The sequence below is a fragment of the Ixodes scapularis genome, unplaced genomic scaffold (assembly GCF_016920785.2).
Source record: "Ixodes scapularis isolate PalLabHiFi unplaced genomic scaffold, ASM1692078v2 PGA_scaffold7__128_contigs__length_106722199, whole genome shotgun sequence".
In the NCBI taxonomy this organism is placed as follows: Eukaryota; Metazoa; Arthropoda; class Arachnida; order Ixodida; family Ixodidae; genus Ixodes; species Ixodes scapularis.
The window spans coordinates 17,747,303-17,773,606 of NW_024609882.1; the positions used below are offsets into that span (position 1 = coordinate 17,747,303).

Here is a 26,304-nt window from a genome sequence, read left to right on the forward strand (position 1 = left end):
ATGCGCTACAATTCTTTTTATCTTCGGTTTTGTTGCAGTAAGCTATGACCAGCGCAATGTGCCAAAATCTACAAGGTCCCCCCCCCCCCAAAGAAAAAAGAAAAAAAAAAAAAAGTAGTTTTTTTATTGCAAAAATTGACCATGCATGGATAAATGCTTGGCCTTCGGCCAAATGTAGGTGTGGCAGTCCAGACCAGATGACAATGTTTCCGAACAAACCAGCATCTTATTTAAAAGTTAAACAATTTCCGGAAATTTTCAATGGGAAACGTGACGGGCCTCATTTTCTTATTGAAGGCTCCATAAAATCACACGTAAAGTAACCTTCTGGGCCAGGCCGCTATTGCTACATTTGGATAGAGACTGGAGCTCCGAGATGCATACTTTATTTTTTATAATGAAGAAATGCACTATTTTTTGCTTTCGGGGACACACTGTGTATTACATCATGGTCTGCTTGAACTAGTAAAAAAAGAAAGAAAAAGAATTGTTGTGTGTATACATATACATTTTATTTACACCTTACATTCTTTCCTATAAAACAACTGCGAAACAATGCCAAACAAACGCCGCTACGAGATGTCTCAGCAGACACTTGGAACGCGCTTAATAAATCTTTCTTATACGCTCACAGTTCACATGGCAAAAGTTATTCACTCCAGCATGAACAAAGAAATTCAACAGCGATTAGAAAATAAATGCCATATTTTGGACACTTCACCCCACACTGAGAATCAGGTAACAATAGCAAACAAAAAAAAAGAAACCATAAACAGGCGAAAAAAAATACTGCTCAAATTTATGATCGACAGAAAAAGCTGCCTTGGGATATGAGTATCCACACCAAAAAAGCAATATGATTCAATGCGCAACAGGCATCTTTGTTTTTCTGAAAAACGTCCATAATTCTATTTACGCACAACGACAAACATTTAAAAAATCAGGGTGATATAACTCCAAAACAAACAAACAATAACATTTCCATCGTGCCACTCACACCGGGAAAGCATGGATGAGGAAAAAGTATGTAACAAAAATAATGAAAAAGAAAAAAACAGCTGTGGTTCCAAACAGTTGCCACCATGTCGGACTAGTTTTGTGCAGGTTTCTATAGGAAACACTTGAAAGACAGCAGAGCCTCACTTCTCTGAAGCATCTTTACTGCGAGGAAAGCGAAGCTAGTTGAACCCCAGAAAAAGTTGCTTGTCACCGTTCTATATATATACCACTCAGACCTGCTCCACAGGTTACTTGGCTTCCTAGGTCTCGCAAAGTGGCACCGACGTGGAGCGCACAATACCCTGGCAAAGTTGGAAAGTTGAATTAGATATGTCCGGCTGCAAAAGCCTGAACGCCGCAATAACACCGAGTGCGGTTGCATATACCCGATCGAAGCAGGCACGATCGTTGGCGTCCCACCATACTCGGTGCTGCCGCAAAATACTACCCGAAAGCTATTCGCCTAACCCAGCTAGGGATAAGAAACCCCCAAACCTAGCCGCTATATAAAAAAAAAGCAAGGAGAAGCGCTTGTGCAGGGTGCTGTAAAAACGGGAACCGCATCACAGCTAGAGACTGCAGACTGCAAACACCTTGCAAGATTGCACGTCACCCCATCCGAAAATTGTTCCCGTCGACAAGAGAGAAAAGCCACCATGCAACGGGCCGCCTCAACAGAGCGGTACACGGTTCGACGATGGGCAGTCTCGATTTGTTCTCGCCCCCAATGCTCGTAAGGAAACCTACACACCCACACCTACCGGACATCGAGCACGTCTCCCAGGACACCCCTTGAGACGCTACCGGACATCCGTAGAACGTCAGCCCGTTGACATGAATGGGACATCTGCGGTCGTGCAGAAAGTAATACGACTACATGTCCCTCAACTACCAACGAGCAAGTTCTTCAAAGGCGGTGGTTGGCATCCACCACAAGCAGAATTAGGTAGAGGGGAGAGTGTAGAGGTCGGCTTCAGTATGGGGGCTAATGTTTCCTACATAACAAGGCTGCAGCGCTGAATTTTCTATATAAACCGAAGGAGGCATATGCGGGGTATGGACTGGATGTGACCGCTGCATCGGCGTTCGCCTGGGACTCATTCTTACCGGTCCAACACTAGTTTCAGCCGAACGCGAGGCATAAGGGTATCCACACCAACAGATTGGACACAAGAACGCTGACGCAGCTCTCGTGTCCAAGCTGTACCCCGCGTTGGCCTCCTTTAGGCGATGCTGAAAATTCAGCACTACGGCCCTTGTTACCTAAGAGATGTGGCTCACAAACCTTCTCAATATTCCCAAATACGTCGTATCCCCTGGCCTTTCGACGGATCGCTCCATACGGCGCTTGTGCCACGCAAGAGCAAAGCACCCCGATGACCCGCCACCCGTCTTGAACTTCTAGAAGCAGACGACCCAGTTCTTCCCCTCGTAGGCTCCGACGCTCGGAGCGTGATCAAGAGGAGGACCATGCCCAGATGATCCAGTGAAGGACCAGCTGAACGAGCACCACCGCTGCCACCGTCGTCAGGTCACTGCGCTGTGCCAGCTGCTGTTCGATGCGGCGCTGCTGGGCTAGGGCCGCTTCCAGGTGGCGCTGAAGAGTGGTCAGCATCGATGTGGCGTCCTCCAGGGACTTGTGGAGGGGCCCCAGCGCAGGTCCCAGCACCTGGGACATGGCTCCCGAGATGAGGCGGTGCTGGTGCAGCCCCAGGCGCTGGGGGACCGTCTTGCCGGGTTCCACGGCATGGACTGAGTGGACGGAAATAAAGATGGAAATCGCAATCAGTATGAACGTTGAAAGGCTCATTGTCAGTGGCAAGGGCAAAGCGAGAGAACCAGGTAGATTAAAGATCGTCCGAAAGCTCGAGGCGTGGCCGAGTCAGCCAAGCGGTGTTTGGTGCCTAGTTCCAGTCAGCTTGCAGTTTAGATGCAGGTGCAGCAAAGGCAGGCATTGTGAATGTCACAGTTGTGGGCTCATTACCACTGAGGTTGACAAAAAAAAAATTACATATAAAGAATTAGGCGGCGAAGTATTTGAGGCGTTATGGCTACGAGCTCGGACAAAAGAGGAAGTTGAGACTGACAAAATTATCACATGGTGAAAGTCTACCATCACCAGAACTATTTTTCTTCTTCAGCAGAGACAATGTTGCTCATAGACATCTGTCCATCTCTGCTCTTTGAACACATCACTTTAGATCCAAAGATTTAAATTTGGGTGAACCAGTTGGTATGTTAAGGGGGTACGGAAACAAAATGTTTACACTTATTTATTTGCCTAAATATAAACTATTGAATACAAACACCTCAGAAACACCAGTCTTTGGCTGGACCCAACTTTAAATTCAGCATCAAGAACGAAAAATATAGCTATCCGCTCAATATACAAGTGTGCGATTATCATGAACAGGTGCTATTCATCCTATCCGACTTATTTCTTAATGTTTTGCATATATTTCAGTCTTTGATTCAGTATCCCTTTAATGAGCCCTTTGCAATGGCCGCACACTGATAACCAGCAGTGCTACTGGCCTTGGAGCCAAACTTCCCTGGCACGATCCTGAAATGTCCCTAGCGACCTTCCCTAGACAGAAATCAACATGGGAACCTTCTGAAGGGGGTACCATAAACTGGCACTGTTTGTGTAGATTATAGCCCTGCAATAGCACTAATTTATGGATAATTAAACTAGACTGAAAACTGAGGGGAACAATATTTCACAGAAAACAAAAGCCAGACCTTGCGACAATGAATAAACTCACAAAAAAAACTAGTTAACTTCCCAGTATATTTAGTCTTTCTGCATTTGTAGGTTTCCTCTTTTTTCATCTTAATCCCTAGTTGCAGCAGGGTAGTTACTGCAACAACGCCCATTTCCCCGTGTCAATGTTGGGAAATCGTTCCACGTTCCTTTTAACCGACCACTTCTACCAACCGCTTTTAAGTGATCACAAAACCTTCCCAGAGTATCGCATCGCACGGCGAGAATCGGAGAACCAAGCTTTCATATGCAAAGCTCCAGATGGCCTCAAATCAAAAAGTATGCTCGAAGGCGCGAGCTTTCCGAACGCAAGTTTAACGTGGGAGCTTTTAACGGCCAGCAAATTACAGCTGGTCAGACGGCTATGGGTGTGTCGGATTTCATCGAGGCTTCCCGTACCGGCTACCCCGTTATCTAGGCCATCCAGTTTTCTAGCCGGTGAGTATGCTCAGCCGGTCTTGCCCACCCCGATCCAATTCAAATGCAGTGGGCCACCATTTCAAAGCCATACGCAGTCGTAGCTGTACGACCGACAGACCCATCGAAGCAACCCACCCTCGCTGTCGGTAGAGTCGCACGAGAAGCGCGCCCCGTGCTCGGCCGAGGAGCTCTCGCTGTGGGGCAGGCAGGGGGCCCCGGTCTTGCTGCCCTTCTTCTTGCGCTCCTTCTTGGCACACCCTACCGCGGTCGAGTGGTGGTGGTGGTGGTGATGACGATGCGGGTGGTGGGGGCTCGAGTGCAGCACCCTCCTCCTCAGGCCGCCTGGCGGCTCGGGGGGGCTGCCTTCGACGCTCACCAGGCTGCCGCCGGACGGCACAATGGGGGTCTGGTGACGCGTCTTGCTCTGAATCACGCCGCCACGCTCAAACTGCACCACGTCGTTCCGGGGGTCCCAGGGTCGCCAGCTGCAGAGACCAAGTTTTCCCCCCCGACTGAGTTAGGGTGGGCGTCGAGTCACTGGACCACATTGGACCGTTCGCTGGCTAAAGAGTTCCCAGTAGTCTGCGAAGCGCAAGTTCGTCCGCTTCTTGCACAAGGGTTGCGATGACGTCGTAACGCAGAGGTTTTATTGGCTGATTGAAAAAAATAGTAGGTAGATCTCGTGGCATCTAGCATCGAGGTCTACCCACTATCCTTCCCATCAAAGCCAATCGGAGCTCAGAGTCGTTCCAACGTCACCGCAACTCCTAGGCAAGAAGCAGACGACTTGCTCTTCGCATTAAAAACCAGACGCGCACAAAAAAAAAAAAAAAAAACGCGCGACATGACGTACGATGCATTGGATAATCTGTGTTGCCAGCGTGAAAACTTCTCGCTAGGAAACTCGGAGGTTGCACGATCCTGCATAATTCCATTCCGACGAATTGGAACGGAATTATGCTCATTTCTTCGTTCAATTTCCCCAAAATGTACCATTGCCAGAAGCTGCGGCAAAATGCGAGACTAGCTTATTTCAAACAATGAATTGTCTGTGCAGTGCAGCTCAGCTCGGACCTTTCTTTCAAACAGCATTCCCCATCACCCGATGCAGAACCACCAGAAGGCATGCCGCCGAATGCAGTCTGGCGGCAGCACCATAATTGGGCATTGGGTAGCGCTACACCGCGCGTTAAAGAACAGACCTTCACCAGCTTAGTCGAGCATTCGGTTACTCTCGCTCACCTGCTAACTTCTCCCAATCTTTTCTGACGGCGGTTCTCACAACGACTACAGCTCGAACTACCTCATCCCCAAAGTGTGCCGCTTCCTCTTTTGCGCCGCAGTTTGTTCCGTGAAGCAAGGAATCAAATCCTGTTCAAAACGTAGATCAAGCAAGCACTGCTCCGAATAACACGCGGCAGGAACTTGGCACACGAGCAGCGGCGGCTCCAAACGACATCAGATCTTCTGGTACGAGTTTTCGAACTATTTGCTCTTCAACCGACTCTCCCGAGCCAAATCAATAGATAAAATTAAGAAGCCACATTGCTTCTAGAACTTTTGTTTATAACTTGCGATTCAATTCAAATGAAATCAACATAGCTTATCTGCCTTTACAATGTGACTATAAATACATATACATGCCGTAAAATACCGGGGGAGCGCCCAATTCACTTTCCCTGAAAACTGGGTTAATCTAGAAATGGGAACTTGTTCGGTCCAATCAGGTGCTTAACATATAATTTGCAAAATTTCCAAGTTTAGGAAATGTTAATAGTGGGCGCTTGAACGAAGTGGGTTCTTCCTCAGCGTTTTACTATACTTAGTTTTTATGTAGCCTTATTAGTTTTGTTAATATGAAAAGTTTCGTTAGCTAAGATTATGGGATGGATTAAGACGAATCGGAATACCGAAATCAGAAAATAAATGTATCTCAGTTAATTGAAAGGTATCTGGAATCCAATGAGGTCTAAATAAAAGCTCTAGGATGATTTATACATCTTTTTATGCACTTCTGAATTTTAAGCTTCAAGCTTTTTCATTGCAGAAAGCTTAAAGGCATCTAAAAAAAAGGTGGCATATTTAACATACTTATTGCATACCTCGCATATACACCTACCAGAGAAAGAAAAAAAAATATGAAGCTTGGATATGTGAAAGTGGAGATACAGCTTCTGTAAAATAGCAGCATGTAAATAGCTCATTCTGAAATAATAACAAAAAATACACGGACGCACTTTACAGTTCTTTACAACAATATTTCAAGATAAGAGATTTCACAAAAGTACTTCGGGACAACAAGTGCCTGACAATCTTCAAAAACACGACTGTCTTTTTGTTTTATTTTTTGCTTCGAAGAGAAGTGTCTAAAGGAAATTGAAAGACTCACTCTGCGTGCTTGTAGAGGAAGTCGCCCGTGAGCATGTCCTGGAGGAAGAAGCGGGGCGCCCACTTCTCCATGCGGGCCTGGCGCTCCTTGGCACCCCTCCGCTGGGCCTCCTCCAGGAGCGTCTTCTCCTCCGTCGCCGCCACTTGGTCCCCACGCACAATGGCTGCCGACACGTGCTGCCACAGCCTGCGTGAAACATGCGCACCGCGTTGCATCCTCTGCGGCACTTTGACTCCAAAGATAAGACTCCCCAAAAATTTCCTAGAAATTGTTGTTCAGATCGTACCGACTTTGATGGTGCTGCCATCAGTGAAGAGATTAGGCGCGTGCAAATAGTGGATTTTCAGTCCGAAGCAAATAGTGGTTTTGGCCGAATATTTTCGAATCGAATGTTCAATTGTTTCTCTAAGCCTTTCACAACTGTAACATGCTTAAGAGTTAAACGAAAGCCCAGCTGAATTTGTGAAGTTCGCTGTCAGCTTCTACTTGTTCATTTCTGAAATAAGTTAATTTTAATCTAACTATAATTATTGACTGTGGCTTCCAAAAAGTCCAATGCCTACATTAAAGTGGCCAGTGAACAAAACATTTGACATAAAATTAGAACTATAGAGATGCCCAGCTATACCTAATCAAGGGGATTTATGAATATTCTTGCTATATGCAAATATCTTTCCTTTAATCATGTATGATTAACACAGGTTGTCAGGGCACCTCTGCTTAAGGGAGGACACTGCCCGGAAGGGCCACCGTGGAACCTTTGGCTCAATATGAATGAAGTTTACAGTGTGTACTGGCATTTGCGAGGCAGAATGCAATGCAATGTTTCATTTGCATACATGAATTGTAATATAAATTCGAGTTGTTTTTATCAGGAACACGCTCAGTTTGTTTCGGAAACTATTGTTAGAAAACTAATGTAACAGCACACATTTTTTTTCACTAGATACGTAGCAGAAGTCCTGGAGAGTGCAACTGTGAAAACAAAATTTCCAAAAAGTAATTCATTTTATGCTAACATCGCAGTGAGGAATCAAATTAGTTTTTTGCCTTTTATGTTGTCAGCAAAATCTTTACATCTTTTATAAAAGATATCCACAAAGTAAAAAAAAAACAAACAATGTCACAGTTGTATTGCCCAATAAATTCCAGTTAGGAAAAACAGAGTGAGTCTTTCCTTTCGTCCCTTTACCAGACAATAGATTTCCTAAAGTAAAATTTATGCCAAAAAAGTGAAATGGATAAAAACGCGAAGTGCTCAAACATCTACATTTTCTTCAGTGTCAGTGCTCTGAAAATAGTTTATAAAAAAATAATTAACTATGCAGTGTAAACAAATGAAACTTTCTGGGAATACTTTCTAGATGTTGGTGGATGTAAATATATAACAATTTTCCAAATCAACCTATTATGCCAGAATAGGTACCAACACTCATGAAGTTTCGGCAACATAGATATCAACACTCATGAAGTTTGTTACCTTTTCCACTTGGGAAATGAGCTTTCTTCCTAAGCACACGGCTGCAATATTTGTACTTATTTAGCTATTGATCACGGCGGGTTAAGGCCCGTTCACACTCTTGCGACCTCTTAAAACTGGGTTCCTTAAAACCTCTTACGACAGTGGTGCCATCTATTGGGTAGCAGTGTAAACTTGGCGGACCGGCATTATTTCTATTTCTCTCGCGCATTATCCTTTCTTTCTTGGCTCGAAAAACTTTTGTCAACGTTATTAACGAGCCTTTCTCATAGGTATTACGCACATTTGACCTCGGAAATCCCGCAAAACCTTCGCTCTTGTGAAATGCAGTTCCAGGGTCACCGCATAGATGGCGCCAGCGTACCATTGTGTTCTCTCGTTCTAAGAAATTTTAAGAAGTTTTAACAGATATCGTCTCTCTCGGTCGTACTCGGTTGCAAGAGTGTGAACGGGCCTTTAGCCCCGTTGAGTGCACTTCTTACCGAGCACCAGCGCACTGCAGAGAAGCGGCACCTGAAGAAACGAGCTTCGCAGGTGTTGCTTTCCTGCTGTGCACTGGTGCACGGTAGGAAGCACATTGAATGGGGCTAACCTGCCGCAATCAACCCTTCGAAAGATACGAATATCGCAGTTCATCTTGAAGCAAATACCATTTTGCATACTTTTTGTAGGATCCTGGGGGTGTGGAGGAGGGCGTTAGGGGGGGGGGGGTATAAATCACTGGATTCTGTACACTCCCCAAAAACTCACCTCTCAGACTCAAAGTCCTGCTGCAAATCGAGGGGAACAGTGGAGCGTTTCAAACGCTTGGCTCGAACTTCGTGACTTGGGTTCCACAAGACTTGCTCCTCCTAAAATACAAATTATGGTTGAGAGTTGAAATATTTGCCTTTGTTGGACAATACGGTGGCAACATTCCAACTTGACATGCACAGCCTAAAATGCAGACTCCTCGTGAGAAGCGCAGAAATTGCACAGCAGAACGAGCCTCTCTCTGTTTTAATGGCTTTCGTGGCCCTAGGTCAAGGATTCTTAAATTTTTGGTTCCTCAGCAACTTGTATCCACCTAGCCTCCTTTGCATTCAAATAGCAAACACAGTTCTGAAGGTCAGCAACTTTGTTGATTAACAACAGTACACACTTTACACCCAGCGACAGATTTTCCATAGATCATTGGGGAAACCACAGTGTGCCCAATGACCTCAAGTACATGTCAGGTCCTCCAATGCCGCAATCTCCAAGAACCTCCACAAATACGGTATTTGTTGTTTCATCTTGGTCATTTTGCTGCTGTCGTTTTGTTCTCCCCACAGTGCCGCACACTGCTGCACACTGTATGGGTGTTAAGTCAATTGGCACAATTGTTGGAAGGGTTCCATTCGCACAATGCGGGATTGGTGCAATGAAAATTACCTTGCTTATCTCAAAACTCCACTTATCTAGAATTCTTTTTTCTAGTTTTCATGACTTCCGAGTTTATAAGGGTCTACTGTGTGCTCCGTCTGCTCCCAAATCAACGGCGCGGAAGAAGCTAGGCGCTTGCCGGAACACTTAACCGCCTCCCTTTTGTCACCCGACACTCCCGCTCTCTGCGCGAGGGTTTGGACGAAAGCGTGATCATGTGGCAAAAGACGGACGTACGGTCTGCCTAACCAGCACACTGTCGGCTTTAACATACAAGAAGCCAACCAGCACATTGCCAGCTTCTTCTCTAAAGTATAGAGAAGAAGGCTGGAAGCACTTTGATCGTGGTTGAACATCGACGCGCGAAAAGTATTTTGGAGTTCGGGGAGCCCGCAGGTAGCGCTCCGAGGCGGCGAAGAGAGCAAGCTTGCCCGGCCAGTCGTACCTCGGTCCTCTTGTCTCGGAGGGTGATCTGCCCGTCCCAGTGTCCCTGGATGAGGAAGAGCGTCTCCTTGCCCAGCTTCACCTTTCCCGTCACCAGGTTGCACAGCTCGGCACCGCCCAGGAAAGGCTGCATACGAGGCCACACGTATCAGCCGGCGCTCGTCGAGGCTCCATGGGTTCTCGCACTCTGCTCCTAGGAACTCTTGAGGGGCTGTTCCCCAGAGTACCTTGGTGCGTTCCCAAAGTTCTCAAATGTCCTCGGCCGCACCTGCCTCCAAGCTGGGTGCTTTTCAGTTTGATCGATACTTTAGCAGACCTAAGCCACTCATTGATGCGTAACAATGAACCAAACTCTTCCTACTGTGCACGTTACTCTTTACAAGGTCTGTGGGCTTCCACAATGCTTTATTGCGTCGGCACCAGCGCCTGGTCGAGTTCCTCGCCTGTCAAGCGAGAGAGATAGGGGCTCCTCAAGATAAAAAAAAGTTTGAGAACTCCGTCGTTAAGGAATCGCAGCAACGAGACATCGGCTGCGCAGCGCCGCTGCAACCGTTATTCTTGCTGTAGTTGACAAGATTCCGAAGTGGGCATAGAGGACGTCTCGTGTTTCTGTTAAAACCCCGGCGTTACTTGTTCCACAATAACTTTTGCAATTTTGTTTGTGTAATTCGCTATATTTTTCTTGGAACTTTTTTTTTACATGCGAAATGTCACTAAGCAAATGAAACTTAGGTTTCATTTGCTTAATAAATTATTATAAACCATAATACCAATATGTAAGCACAATTTCTAGACACGACTAATTCAGTACTGTAAACAAATTAATTTTTGCAAATTTCGGAATCCAAAATATATCGCAAAAAATTTATTACACAAATATATCACCTGATTATAACAAATACATAAAATATTTGTCTAAATTGTGAAACTGTGTCCTTAAGATACTCCAAAAACCTACACTTCGTAAAATGCACGAAACATACTCTGCAGAAATATAAAGTCGTTTACAGCTGTATTAGAAAGCAACTTATTAAGGCTAACTAGAATGGCAAGACCTTTTGATTCCCACTCGATCCTAGAGATCACAACTTGCACATCCAAAAGTTGTCCACCGAAAAATCGCCGTCCACGACTCGAGATTTCGCTGAGCCCGCGGTCTGTCGGTCCCGCATCCCCCACCTTGAGCTTGAACTCGAGCTCGGTGCGGTATCCAGTCTTCTCGCAGACCAGGTTGACCTTTCCGCCCAGCTCCATGGTGAGGGTGCCCATGAGGATGCCCTTGCAGTGGGCGTATGGCATCGTGATGCTGTACGTCTCGCCACGCGTGAGCAAGCACAGCCGCGCTGTCCCTTCCAGGATGGCCGACAGCGAATTGCCTGGGAGGGGACCCGTGGTTACAGTTAGTGACATGCCGGACCAAGGACCGAAATCAGAGACGTAACAATGGCCTACATAGACTGCTTCTAAGTTGTGTCATATTGTCTCTACTTCTATCTCGCTCGTTCCGGAAGCTTGCTGAGTATTAACTCCTCAACGATTTTGGACGAGCCTAGCTCGTCAACATGGAGCTGTTCCCAAACCGTCCAGGACAAGTATAGCTGGTCTGTTTTCGCCGGTTCACGCACTCAAACGTTTTGGACGAACCAGGCTCGCTCATGGCTTAGTTGAAGGCTCTGCCAACAAATGGCAGCACTGAATTTTTTTTTTAATTTCTCAAATTTTGTTTGTGGCTAGAAACTTGATTTTGAAGGCAAGACATGTCATTTTGAAGCCAAGAATTAAGCAGTTGAGGGTCAGAAATTTCTCAAAACTAAAAACGGTTATGGGGCCTCTGAGAAGACATTTATGCATCTCTTATGAAAACAATGTAACTAAAATTAGTTTAAAAAAAAAACATTTTTCAGGGCTTAATTTTGGTTTGTTGTTTTCTCACAGAGAAGTAGTCAGCTAAAAATAGGACACCTACGGCTTCCCCCATTCACTTTTTCTCAGCCACGTGCAATGAAGAAAGAACTTGAAATATCTGAAAGGTAATCAGCTCTTTGGGACGCACACACATTTCTGAACATACCAGAATCCACAAAGTACAACTTTTACGATCGTGAAAGCACGGAAAACAAGTTCATTTAAAAGAAACCTTGAGCATATAATCAGAGTGAATTACACACCCCGAGAAACTTCCAGAGACCCTGATGTCCTATTTCTCGGTACTAGTTTCTTAGCTTCAGTCCGACTTCAGTTCGTTTTTCTCAGCAACCGTGCAGCGTAAAATTACTTGGGGGGTGTCCCGACACCATATACTAGTGCTTCCCGTTAAAAAATAAGGACCCCTTATTGACGCAGCACGAGGCAAAGAGAACAAACCTACCGTAAAACTTTGACTTGGCCAAGATGGTCCCGCTGATGCAAAACCCATCGGGCCTGTTGCTCACGTAGAAGGCAGAGATTGGAGGGTGGTGGGACACCTGGGCCAATCAGGAACCTCCTCTCAGCAACATCAGTTATTCGGCCCATTACGGCTCCAAATAGCCCCCGAGCAGCTTCATCCCTTCACCATGGAGGTGCGTAGGCTGGAAGCTAGTAACTTCCTTCTTTAAAGCATAAAATGCTTTTTAATAGAACCCCCAGTTCTGAAATTTTGTCCGTCCATGCATTTTCTGCTAAACTGAGTTAGGAAATTGATGTCGTGTGACCTAACATCACATGACCAACGTCACACAAAGTAGAGAAATTTACCTTGCGTGACCTATACGGCAATTCAGCTTCCCCACTAAATTTAGTGGCAAAAATTTACTCATCTAAACACCAATTCAGTTTCGCTCCTAAATTTAGCGGGGAAATCCACACAACGTAACCTCAACACCAGTCTCCCCACTAACTTTAGCGGGGGAATTGTACGTCACGTGACACCAATTTACCACTCCCCTCCCTCTCCTCCCTTCCCTCTTCCTTTCTCTCCCCATCCTAGGGTGTCCTCGCCATCCCTCCCTTTTCTCGACCTTTCCTTCCCACATATCTCCCCCTCCCTCTCTCCTACAATGCCCTCCCACCCTCCTCCCTTTTTCGGTTGCGACAACAATTCTGTTTTCCACATCTCTCTCCTCCCTTCCCTCTCTTAATCTGTGTCCTCACAGTCCTTCACTAGTCCCTCTTCCCCTCCCCCATTGGCTTCCTTCCTCCTTTCCTCTTCCTGGTTATGTACCACACCAATTCAGTTTCCCCAAAAGCGATAAAAAATATGGGTTCTTCACTCCCGTAACAACTTTTTAATGTCTTCCAAACAATTGAAACAGTCACTACTGAATACTGCATTTCACACATCATAGGGCTTCGGAGATAAAGGTTGCTGCCCACTTTTTTATAGCAACTTTATGAGCATGAGTAAGTATCCGGCGTATCTGAACTGCTGCACTTTAAAATTAGGCGTTTCATTATATTATGAGGACTTGCAGTGTTGCTAGCGAAATGGATCTGTACATCAAAAGAGTGCAGCTGCAGGCTGGAGGTCATGAAAATGGCTGCATCAGTCGAGGGGAACAGGGCTCCCATTTTTGAGGGGAGGGTTTCTACACTGTACGACTGTCGATACACAATGAGAGTTTATGAGTGAAACAGCATTAATGATAATTACTATAGTAATTCTGCTACAATAACAGCAGTTACTAATATCATTAAACTATTATTATTGGCCCAACTTGAGAATTTATCAGATCTCACCATAATTGTACTTTTTTAGAGGAAAACTTCAGGGACTCTTGCATGTCACCCAGAATGCTGCATATGACATTCACTCGCTCAAACTGCCTGCATAGATGACCTTTTAGTCATTCACTGGTATCCTTCCATAAGCAGCAACGATAGGATCTCTGTAAACTCCGCAGGAAAGTGCATGTCCGTAAAAGTCTTGAGTAAATACAATAGCCACTGAACAATGGAAAAAAAGTGTGAAAGTGATCGTGCGACTGTCAAAGGCTCACCTGTTCGGCGAGGTAGAAGGTGCGACTGCCCGTTTCTGGATGCTTCCAGCAGCAGCGAAAGACTTCACCAAGGATTGGGTTGTAAGGCTTCTTTAGTCCCTTGGGCTTCTTGTAGAACCCCGAGAGGTACCACTGAACTACCAGCTTCATGCGTGTCAGGGGGTCGTCTTCCTGTACCGCCCTGTGCCGAGGAAAATGAGCAATATTGATTCCTCCGTCAACGAAGTGATGGCTCATCTTTTGAGTCTGAGAGCTAATACCAATGCTAGACAGCGAAGAACATGGAACTGTGTCATCCCCACTTGCCTCAACCATTTTGTATGTGCTACCGAAAAAAGTGGGAAACTATAATTGCAGTCCCTCTTTGTCCATCAACAACGACACTGGGCACGTTAAGTCCATGGTCCTTCACTCCTACTCCGACACTCAGAGTTTCATACTCCGAGCGCAGCAACTAAATGGTGCATGACGTACAGGAGCGCAACACACCGAAACTATCCATGAGCTCCCTTCGACCACACGGTTATGACAAGCCCGGCATCTCGTGGATTCAGGGCAGAAGCCAAGAATCATTTCGAAGATAAATTAATTAAGGCCTGTGTAGAGTGGGAAAGTTTAAAGTAAAAGACACGGCGACGTTGTGTGAAGTTTCTGCGAACGTTTTAATAATCCTGAAAGATTTGAAGACTCACCTCAAGCACATACGCAAAAAGGTACCTTGATTGATCTATTTGTTGATCACACATGTTGTTCAGATTAAAATGAACGACAACATTCTTGACCTTGCTTTTCGAGGCAGGAAACTGTCAAACTTGTCAGATGTTCCGTGGTTCCCTCTTGCAGGGCGAGACAGAACCCTTAGATGTGCAATACAGTTGAGCCCGGTTATATCAGACCGGGGTATTTCAAACTACAGTATAGACCACTTACAACGTAACCGCTTAGAGTGCGGGACCGGGTATAACGCGGTTTTTTTAAACCATTAAACCACCGGTTCGTCTCCCATAGAACTCCATGTAATTACATACCGCTTAAAACGCAGGCGCGCGAAGGGAAATACCGGTTATAGTGCTGTTTCTGGCACAGCCCGCCGGCCGCGCCGACGACCGGAGCAGCGAGCGCGCTTCCCTGTGCGACACTAGATAACGGCGCTGACGGCGCGAGCAGCAAGCGGCACTCGTGTGGCAGTTGCGCCAGAGCCGAGTTGCTCGAAGAAGCGGGAAGATGCGAAAGGCTTCAGTTGCCATAGCGACGGAGGGACGCACGCACGTGTCGTTCACGTGCGTGCGTCCCTCCGCTGCGTTGGAAACAAACAAACGCAGCGACAGACCAATCGCAGGTCGAGGAGAAGTGTTCGCACGCGTTGCATGCCGGTCGCGGGCGCCCAGTGCATACACACCATTGGCTCTCTCCTTCCCCCCCCCCCCCCAACCTCTATTACAACGCTTCTCCTCCTCCTCCGGTCGCGGGCCGGCTGCTTCTATCCGCAAACACGGCGTCGGTTGTGATCGCCGTCCGTTCATCTCATCGTTCCGCGTAAAAGCGCTATCCTTGACTGTGAATTTTCATTGTGTGTCGCTATGATAATCCAGCACGTACTAGAAGGGAAGATCCACCTACTCGTGCGGCAATGTCGTGGCGGCGCTCTCAAGACGGCAGAAACAACCGTGTCGTCGTGTTTGCTTACTTCGACTACAGTGGTGATTTCTAAGCATTTGTGTCCTCGAACATCGCCCGGGCTTCTTATTTGGCGCATTTCATGCGTGTGCTCAAGTTCAAGGTATTACTGGCGCGTACCTTATGAAGGATGCGAATTTTTACGTGTTTTCGTCTCCGGAGAAAAGTGATTAGGGTTAGCAATCCTGAACGCTCGCAACGTCCGTCCGCAACCCGTGACGCCGTTAAAAGGCTGCGCCAGGCAAAAGTCGCTCATTTCTTTCAAGATGTGTGACACACTTGAGAGAGAAGTGTACTAGTCTGGTGTAATAAAGACTTTCCTCAAACTAAACTTTATTTTTCATCTAACATAAAATAAATTCTTTTACAAGTGCAAGTTGTCTCATGGCATGTATTTGGCCTGAAAAATTGATGTTTTGGTTATAGCGCGGTACCGCTTATAGTGCGGATTTTCGCGACTCCCGCGACATACGTTATATGCGGTCTACACTGTATTGTTTATATCTAACAGTCCAAACATCCCCTTGAAAATCACATGTAATAGTATGGGAGCCTTGTTTTTCTGTATCAAACTCCCATGGCAGAGACACTCGGTACACCAAACAAAGCAGGGCTGCCCCTTGCTTCTCCAGCGGGGTCGGATTGCATAGCGGCAAGCACATAGCAAGCACATAGCTCGAGTTGTGGGGCTGGCAGATCGCCAAGCCAGCATACGGGCAAGGGGATACGCAGCGAAAGTGCAGTTGTAAGAAAGAAAAGGGCAACCGTAAAAAAAAGAAAAAAAGTGGAGGATGGCAAAAGCAAGAGGAAGGGCAGGTGCAGCGCACATAGGGAGGGCAGGGAGTGCCTGCTGTTGAAATGGTGTGCAATCTTTCCCCAATACACTGCTATTGCTATCGCTGCGCAATTCCTTAACCCCCCCCCCCAAAAAAAAAAGCAAAAAAAAAAAAAAAGGTCTTTATCAAGTCGACAACAACGGTTGTGCAATCGCACGTTGAATACCTCATCTTTGTTTACCTTTTGTCCTTATTGTTTTGCCCGTTTTTTTTTTTTTTGCTTTTTTTGCATTTTTTTTGTTTTTTTTTTATCTAGTGAGGTTGTTTTTTTTTTTGTTGCCTTCTGAAATATTTTTTTATATGCATCAAGAGTTTTTTTTTATGCATCTCACTTTTGAGTTTTATTTATTTATTTTTTTTTAATATTTTTGTGTTTTCTGTTGCTTGTGCTATGTGGAGGTTTCGCCAAGCGCTCGCGTAAGTGCGGCGGTGTTTGGGGTCTCTGCCACTCGGCTCTACTGTATTTACATCTCTTGGATGCTCTATTTGGTAAGCTCCCGTTTGTCGCGACCTTCGGTATTAGCAGAGACGCAGGAAATTACATCTCGAGCTTAATTTGACATACTTTTGTATATCAAATTATTGATAAGTCATACTATCCGGGTTTGACTGTATCTTTATTCCCTGGACTAAGCATCCTAAAAAGGGCAGCGGTCCGACTGTTTTCTCATCTCGACAACTTTTCTGTCGCTGAGCTATCGGCCCGCTACCGTTTGATAGATGGATTCGTTTTGAAGCGAGATGCAAGAACAAACCTTTACCGGAACGCTAACTGCTATCTTGGTTAAGCACTGCAGGATCTGCTGGGTTAAGCACTGCAGTCAAACCCACTTATAACGAACGTGATACTTACACGAAAATCAGTAGTTTGTTATATCTGCACTTACTTTAAAACATGTTATAAATAAGGCTAATGAAGCTGGTATTGGTAGTTTCACTCTGCCAGCTCTTTATTTAAAGAAACTGTTTGGAGGATTCTAACGTGCCCCCAATTCTAACGCGCAGGCAGATTTAAGTAGCTTTCACATAATCAAAAAGAAAAATTGCTGTCGATTCGACCGCGCAAGTGAAATAATGAAGACTAACCACATACCTCATAGAACAGATTTTATGAAATACACGCCAACACAAAAATAAATGCCGTGCACTAATCCGACGATGGCTCTTTGCCGTCCAGAGAGGTAATTAATACTTGCTTTGGTCTAAAGCGTTTTAAGTGCCGCGCTTCCTGCGCATGTACGAGTGTGCGGCCGTCGCCTATGGCAGGGTCGTCTTTCAAACAACACTTTGCGAGCCTGTCGGGTGGCTGAGATTGCGAGGCCACGCAGTGCTGCTGCGTTTTATCTTTTCCCGTCGGCGTGATGCTCCTTCGTTTAAATAAAGCCTCCTAGTGGATTTTTTTTTTTTTCCCATCTTAAAATGACAGACACGAGTCCATAGATGCGAGAGAATGTGTACGGATACCAAAATGGCGAACTTAAACAAATGGTCACAATGATGATGGGGCTAGCCCCCTTATACCGAGCATTGAGTTTTTCTTGAGTTGAATATAGACCATTTCATCCTTCCAAATATGGGCGCTGCCATCTTGGAATCACATGACGCGGCAGCCATTAGGTTGCTTCAACTTGCTGCTCCGCTCTCCCCTTCGCGCCTTGACGGATGCGTTGTATTCGTGTTTTTCGCCGCGTTTCACCGCGCTTTCTTGCCTTACTTCGGAAACTTGTCTGATACATTTACTCGTTGACGAAAACATCACGAGGGTTCAAGGGTCCTTATGACAACTGAGGTTTGTTCATTAATATTGGCGGAACATTCTCAGTAAGAAGCGCGTATATTCATACAGCGCATTTAGGATCTGAAGGCGTCAAGAATAGTGAGCGGAAGGAAACAGTCCGTATTTCCTGAAAGTATCGTTCTTTGTATTCATAATACATTGAAAACAGTTTCTATTGATTATGTGAGGAAACTCACGGAGGAGATAGGCAACGAACGTTTAACTTGTATTTTATCTGAGGCTATAAGTAATGGTACTTCAACATCAGGCGATTTGTTTGTTCATAATATCACACCTACATGCGTACAAGGTTCTCAATCTTTTTTTTTTTTTTTTTTTTGAGAAGTAAACATTTAGTTGGTCGGTTTACTTATGAAGTTTAAGAAATCGTATACCGTGCTCGCTCCCATTTCGACAGTCATTTAAGTGATTTATTGATCATATTTAGATAACCAATGCCATCCACTTAATTTATTTTAACATGAAGGTTGGGACTTCCCGCATAAGAAACTGCCACAGACAACTTAACAGTAGCGAGTTTAAAAATAGCATGCACAAAGAAATAACGTAATTTCTATCTGCAAATCCATAACGCTGTTTGGGTTTGGCGCATGCGCAACAGGGACGACGCTTCTTTTCTTTTTTTTTTTTTTGCATACTACGTTGTTTTAAATTTGCCAGTATCTAAAATCCAAAACATTTGACGCAAAAAGAAAAAAAAGGCCGTCTGCATAACAATTATTTGTGTCCAGGATTGTCGATGGCGAATAAAGGTTTACCTTTGGTGGCTGGCGACGCCGAAATTTGCAAAGCAAATCTGTTCAAACAAATAAATATTTGTTCTCACAGGTCCGTGAAGTGGTGCCTAGCGCTAGAATTCAGCCAAACTTTCCGAGCTATTTCTCCTTCTGCGCCCTTTAATTATACTTGGCCAATCTTACGGTAGACAAATGCCAGATTTACTTTGACGGGCCAGTCACTTATAGGGTATCATATATTGAGTAAGCAAATGTTCATATAAAAATAATTTCTTTCCTAGAGCCAATAGCGTGAAATGCTGCTTATGAGTACTTTAGCAGGGTTGATAATCTAAGAAATTTCCGACTCGGCCTGTCAAAACATGCTCGAGTACCGAATAAAAAAAGAAAAGAGGCCAAGGCGATACTTCGTGTTTATATCAATTATCTGCGTCATTACACGATACGTTTTTAGTCTGCGAAGTTCACTAAAGGTTGGGTGCCCACGAAAACCAAATAGTGAGTAGTAAACTCGCAAGTTCATCTGTTCTGTACGATTCAGCACAATGCTAATCACTGGTTTGAGTTGAGCTAGTTAGTACACTTCTATGAGAAACAGCTTCAACGGTAAACATTTGCACACAGACAGGAGCTGAACTATCAACTATTTAATACTTCCTCCTCCACCTCCTCTTCTTCTTAGTCCCTTCGAGCATACCACAACTGCGAGATAAGATGCACTTTTTAGACATTTTTTTTTTTCGTCTACCATTTATTTTTATATGCACTTCTCACCATGCTTTGTTCTGTTTGAAAAATTCTAAGAAGTTCATATCTCGCAATCGTGGAATGCTCGAAGGGACTAAGAAGAAGAGGAGGTGGAGGAAGACGAAGTATTAAATAGTTGATAGTTCAGCTCTCTGTATGTCCTGTCCTGTCTCTGTGCAAGTGTTTAGCGTTCAAGCTGTTTCTCATAGATATTGCTAATTAAGCTGTCGATATGCTTCTTTACATTCACGTGTTAGTCTCTTCATTAGTTTGTTTTTCTGGAAAATGGTGTCACCGGGTACGGCTATAGACGACGGTAATCTTCACTGTACATCAGTAAGGCATTACGCAACCGACCATAATCGGATACATAAGGGAGTAGGTAAAAAAAGCCCGCAATTTAGGCTAAAATACACCTCGTAATCCTAAAAGTGGCTCAATACCACTGTTTCATTGGTTGTGCGCCACAAGCAAAATAATCGTATCACAAAATTAAGCAGAAACAACGTAAAACAGCAACATAGCCACGTTCACGTTGAAACTGAAACCAACCAAATTGAAGCAACCCAATGGCGCCGGGAGCGTCAGCGCCCTCTATCCGCCGGTGAGGCAACCACTAAAATGAAAAGGTCTATAGAGCTTGCATAGAACGAACGAATGCAGCACGGCATGAGAGTTGACTTCCTCCTTCTTTTCCTCTTCTCCTTCCCGCGCATAGTCAACGGACTATGCAACCCATGCACCCAAGAGGGCATTTTTGCTTTTGTAGTTTTGTTTCCTCCCTGGGGAAGTACGCCGCGCGGCCGTGGAAATGACCTTGAAAACCTTGAGCCTCTCCCGTAGCACCGCGCCCGGAATGCAGCCCTTTCTGATTTTGTTTTTCTTTCTTTTGCTGCGCGGGAGTTTTTTTTCTTCCGAAAGCAGATTTTTTTTTAGTGTTCGTTGTAACAGTATGATGCTTTGAAAAACGGTCGTTTTATCTGGACTGATTTCAATGGGTAGGGCCTTGAATTCGTATATTTTCTGAAAGCTGGTCATTATAACCGATAAAATGTCGGATCGTTATAAGTGGGTTTGACTGTATTGAATTGAAAAGGGTCGGTGGTCCGACTACGTCCTTCATCTCGACAACATTTCTGTCAAAGCAGACATCTTGTTTGTGGACGTGACGTCCTGGAGCATGAAGAAGTCACTCGCGCTGCGAGAAATACTTGGTGCACAGAGTGCGCTCGAGTGCCAGCCTCCGGCAGTGCTCTGTCCATTTAGTGAATGGAACGCTAAACTCTCGCGCTTCGGTCCACGGACTTAACCCACCCACTGGCAATGCTGTTGCCGATATTACTGATGATGGTCCGTCTTTAATTTCTATTTAATCTCGTGATTTGGGACCGATTGATTTTGTGCACACTAAAGGACTCCAGATGGCTTATGCACAGCAACTTTATGCAGTGCACACCGAAATCACCTAGCACCCGCTTTCATGTAAGAAGCAAGAATTTCAGATGTGTGTGAAGATTAAATCGAGACCATTGAGCCAACCAAGAGGTCTGACACAAGGGTCGTTTCTCCTAGCACGCCGGTGGAACGCAGTGAAGCTTGTACCATGTGCACCGGTGCAAAGCTGTGAAGCTTGACACCCAAGCACTGGTGCTAAGCAGTGAAGCTTGAAGCGAGAAATCGGTGAACTCTCAAGACGGCAACAGATATGTTGCAGCGAATCAAACTGAATCGCACACACCATTCACAAATTATTCAAAGTTTTGAATGTTCACACATCTCTAAAGGATTTACTATTTTCCTACTCACCATTCACCTAACATTTGTTTATGCATTTGACATTTGTTCAACAGCTATTAAAGAAAATGTTTATATAAGAACCAATATCATACCATGTGATACACACGCAAGTTTCCAGTTTCCTCGATACCGTTAGACTACGCCATACAAGCAAAGCTCAGACGCCTTATGAAGTTGGACGGAATGGCCGAGGACCGTCGTAGCATGCATCCCACAACCGGTGCCTCTGCAGACTTGGAGGCTTCCAGACGTCGGACAACTTCACCGAGCCCCACCGGACGAAGCTTGGTGAGGCTCTGCTCCACAACAACGCACCGGGGGAGTGAAGGGCGCTCACCGTGACAGGATGTCGGCGTGGTAGTAGTAGTCGGCGAGCTTGTCCAGGAAGGAGCGTGGCTCCAGAATGAAGGTGGGCAGGACCACCTTGGACAGGTCCATGCCGGGCCGCACTTGCTTCACCAGGCTCCAGATCAGGCTCTTGTTCTCCTCGGCCACCTCTTCCGTCTGGCCCGCGTCGCCGGCCTGGGTGCAGCAACATGGTGGAGACAACAAGGTTAATAGCATCTGTCCAGGTTCTGGTTTACCTTCCACGTTTTCTCAAATAATTCCCACACCATACTTGTTTTCACCTCAAGAACAGTAGTGAAAAAGATTGGCTCCTCATGGAGCATTACTAATTTTCCCCTTTATGCGGAGAGCTAAGATATGTGTAAGCGCATTTTAGAATAGATATATGTTGTCTTATCAAGACGTGCACGTTTCGAATGCCAAAAGCATCGCTCCTTCCTCTGTAACCAAATCTTGTTAGAACTACTTTGCGCAGCGTCCTCCCGTCTGCTATTGCACGGACGAGTGAAATACCAGGTGTGCATATGCTGTTACGCGCAGAAACTCAATATTTGTGACATACGAAATGAGACATGCAAGTGAAGAGACAGGGAAAATGCTTGATCTTGCAATTTCCCATTCTGACCACGTGGATCGTCACGTTAGACGTCGTGGTGCTGAGTACATGTTTGTGCAAACAGGTTACCCCCACATTGTCATCCTCTGACATCTCACAAATAGCCAGACTGGTGCTCCGTTCGCATTGCAGGAAAGCAGATGCACAAACCAAATAAATAATTTAAATACCTTTTCAGAAAATTAAGCTACTAGTATAACCACCAGCTTGAGAAGCATTCTTGACCACCCCTTCCATCACCATCAATACCAACCAATTCTTTTCACAAGAAAAGAATGCTAATCAATATAACACGAAAGTCACTAAAAGAATTGGAAAAGTACCAGAATTGCTTTTGGCACCTAGTAACCGAGCAACCTAATCAACAACTTCTTGGTCACGAGTAGCTGTAATCGGAATCCTTAACTTTACTCAATGCCGGTAAAGCGTGGGAGCGTCAAAACACGCCATTTATAGCGGGGTCATGTCCAAGAGTTGTCCAGAGGTTGCGACGCGCACGCAACAAATCGCGCCGAGAGACGCTCCCACTTACGACGCCCAGTTCTTCGTTGCTCTCCTCCTGGTAGGGGGTCTCCGGAACTTCCGCCTCCTCTTCCGCCTCCCCGCTGTCCTCTGTCAACCTCTGCGGGTCCTCTTCGTCAGAGTCGGAGTCCGTCGATCGCAAGCTCTGGGTGCCGTCGTTGTCCCTCTGGTCGTCGGTGGGTGCGTCGTCACCGAGGTCTGTCGAAAAAGAAGTCCCGACAAGAATGTTTCCTCGTGCGTCTCCGCTACAGAATACCACCAGTCGCAAGGGTTGAGTCACACACTTTCTTTTGTTTGCGATTGGTTGTGTGCCAACCGGTTGCCACCAAATGCCAAGCGTGTGAACCACCATTTAACGTGTTGGATGGTTACTGGCATGGTATCAGGCTGTGGTTTCACATGACTTCAGATCACGTAATGTCACGGTGCAAAGTTGTGGTGTTGCGCAGTGGCGTCACTAGGGTCAGCGGCACCCGGAGCGGTGGCCCGCCATGACATTCCCCCCCCCCCCTTTCACTGCCCAACTGCACCCCCCTCTGTGCGCTGCACCCGGGGCGGTACCCACCCCCTTTAATGACGCCACTGGTGTCGCGTGACATCACATTGTCAACAATGTGATTTGTAGGGTTGTGCGAATATTCGAAATTTCAAATAGTAGTTCCGAATAATACACTATTCGATATTTGCTTCGAGAAGAACTTCACTATTCGCGTTTTTCGAAGTGTTGATTGCGGTGGGTTAGCCCCGTTGAGTGCGCTTCTTACCGAGCACCGGTGCACTGCGGAGAAGCAATACCCGCGGAAGCAAGCTCCGCGGGTGTTGCTTCTCCACATTACATCGGTGCTCGGTAAGAAGCGCACTTAACGGAGTAACCCGCCTTGATAAACACTTGGAAAAGTATGAATATCGCAGTTGCGTGCTTGGACGAAAACCATACATTCAAAGCGGGATGGTGCACGCGTGCCGGCTGTATATGAAAATAAATGAAAAATTTGTGAATGTGTATACAGTATCTACATTGTAGTAAAAGTTTTAAGATTAAACTGACTGTTTTGCAAGAGTATATGTTGGGCAGAGATGCCCTTACAAACTGCATTCATCATGCGCGAGTCATTCTTTTTTAACTCGAAATTAAAGAAAGAATATTAAAGATTTGTAAATTCACTAAATCGGGTATATTTGGCCATTTCCATTGGATTCATTTTATTACAAACTTGTTGTTTACTCACCATCCCAAGACATCAGACCTTCTGAGGTCACAGTTCATAAATATAGACAGATTAAACTTGGCTTATAATTGAACAGGTGGAAGAACCTTCACAAGTTTCGCTGGGGTTTTGTCTAAGCATTATGTTTTGGCAGTGAAAGGCGTGGAAAAACTATTCGATATTCGATTAGAAAATATTCGGACAAAACCACTATTTGCTTAGAATTCGCTTCGAACTCAAAATCCACTATTCGCACAAGACTAGTGATTTGACATTGTTTGACAAGTTAATTTGACGCTGTGACGCCTCTCGACGTTACGTCCTTATGCTACACAAATTTCTGCACTACGATCGCTGATGCATTCTGCATGAAGTACATATAAATTGTATACAAAAAAGCGCCTAAATTATTTTTTTTTTAATGTGCAACGTTTTTACTTTTTAGGCTATTTTCTTTGGATTCTGTGAAGCCGTGGCCTGTGACATCAGAGGACATCACATTTACGCCACATGACATGACATCACGTGACCTATGGACTAAATCAACTTCTCCGCTAAATTTAACAGGAAAATTGATGTTTTGTGACCTACACACCAATTCAGTTTCCCCGCTAAATTTAGTGGGGAAACTGACTTCACGTGACTTGTACACCAATTCCGCTTTCTCAGCAAAGTTAGCAGAAAATTTACATTACGTGACACCAATTGCATATCGGTACGGCCACGAGGTGCAGCTGCTCCAAGTAGACAAATTCGGATAGTAAATTCTGTCACTTAGCCCGATCACTCGCCCTGAAGAAGCGGCCAGCCTGTCTAAGAACAACTCAAGTATAGACATGACAAGCGTTAAATTATCTGATGAAGAGCGCCGTGAATGTAGGCGTCTGGAAACTCAGGGTATCGCTAAACGTTTAAGACGCAACAACATTTTATGTATCCAACGCAATTGCCTAGCAATTTGCAATACATTTTTCTGGTTTTGGTACTTCAGAGGCTTACAACCTCCCTCGTATGCAACCTAAGACACGTCCGACTCAACGAGTTATCCTTTCTTCATTTGTTAGGTTAAGGAGAGGTGCTGTCCAGTTCAGTGGAAAAAAAAAAATCGAGACTTCAGGAGGAAAAGGAATGGAAGTCCCATGAATTGGCTACTCTTATCAAAAGCTAGTGCCTGTAAACAATAAGTGATTCCTGTTCCCCACTTCACGCATGCAAAGTGCCTAATCTGAATTGGCTAAAATTTAAAAAAAAGTTGTTGCATGGTTTTTTTAAGAGATCACTGAAGGTTGGTTTACGCACCTGCGGTTGAGTTTGATAGACAGTGTCACAAGTGTTTCGAAAAGAGAATACAATAGCACACTGCTAGCCCTGAAATACATCCGATCCGCATATACTAAACTAAAGGGTTTGCGGTACCTGCAATATCAAATCTACATATTATCAGAAATGGTTGCTCATAATATCGACCGAATTAGTATTTCGACCACTGCACACGCGGCAGCGTAGTACCTTGGTCGCGGAAGTGGTTCTCGAGGTCGCTCTCGTTCCAGAGCTGACGCTGCTGGGACGGAGCGATGGCCGTGGGGCTCGTCAGCAGAGGGACCTCGGCATCCCCCGCCTCGTGCGTCTCCCGCGGCCGCCCCTCCCTGAAGGAGGCCGCGTGCGAGACGCCGCTCGGAGCAGATGACATGGAGCGCAGGAGCAGGGAGGAGCAGCGCAACGACAGCTCCAGGGCATCCATCCAGCACTTCCCCGCCGCCTCGGAGGGGGCCCGGAAGATCAGGTGGCTTACGGGCAGAGGCTGCACCAATGCCCCAATGGCCTCGTTGCGTGGACCCTGAATGAAGAGATGAGATTTGATGTCTGGTGCCGGACCCAACGATACGAATGGTGACGACATTGTCTAAAGACGCGTCGAGGTGGTGGTACGTAGCAATCCACATGGAAGACGTTGCCTCCTAAAAGCGCGTTGAGATGACAGTGCTTAACGACCCATATAAAAACACTGCCTAAGAACAGGTGCTTAGTGTTGCTGTAGTTTGAAATGGTGTTAAAGCTATACGGAGCGCAAGTTTGTCTGCTTCTTTTACAGGGGTTGTGTTGACGTCAGAACATCAAGCTCTGATTGAAGGATAGTGGGT

At 45.5% G+C, this 26,304-nt stretch overlaps 1 protein-coding gene across 3 annotated transcripts in view; it reads right to left on the minus strand.

Annotated features, from left to right (window-relative positions):
- Positions 1-487: 487 nt before the first annotated feature.
- The window catches only part of LOC8050983 (oxysterol-binding protein-related protein 8), a 33,597-nt gene continuing 7,780 nt past the window's right edge, over positions 488-26,304 (minus strand). For all 3 annotated transcript variants that reach the window (XM_029986666.3, XM_029986664.3, XM_029986665.4), the window contains 11 exons: positions 25,673-26,000; positions 22,966-23,153; positions 21,807-21,991; positions 13,878-14,058; positions 12,269-12,365; positions 11,080-11,276; positions 9,902-10,027; positions 8,803-8,903; positions 6,573-6,758; positions 4,319-4,668; positions 488-2,751 (listed from right to left, as the gene is read on the minus strand). In XM_029986666.3, the coding sequence (XP_029842526.1) occupies positions 2,456-2,751; positions 4,319-4,668; positions 6,573-6,758; positions 8,803-8,903; positions 9,902-10,027; positions 11,080-11,276; positions 12,269-12,365; positions 13,878-14,058; positions 21,807-21,991; positions 22,966-23,153; positions 25,673-26,000 (2,235 nt within the window). In that variant the 3' untranslated portion in view covers positions 488-2,455. The remainder of the gene's footprint in view (positions 2,752-4,318; positions 4,669-6,572; positions 6,759-8,802; positions 8,904-9,901; positions 10,028-11,079; positions 11,277-12,268; positions 12,366-13,877; positions 14,059-21,806; positions 21,992-22,965; positions 23,154-25,672; positions 26,001-26,304) is intronic.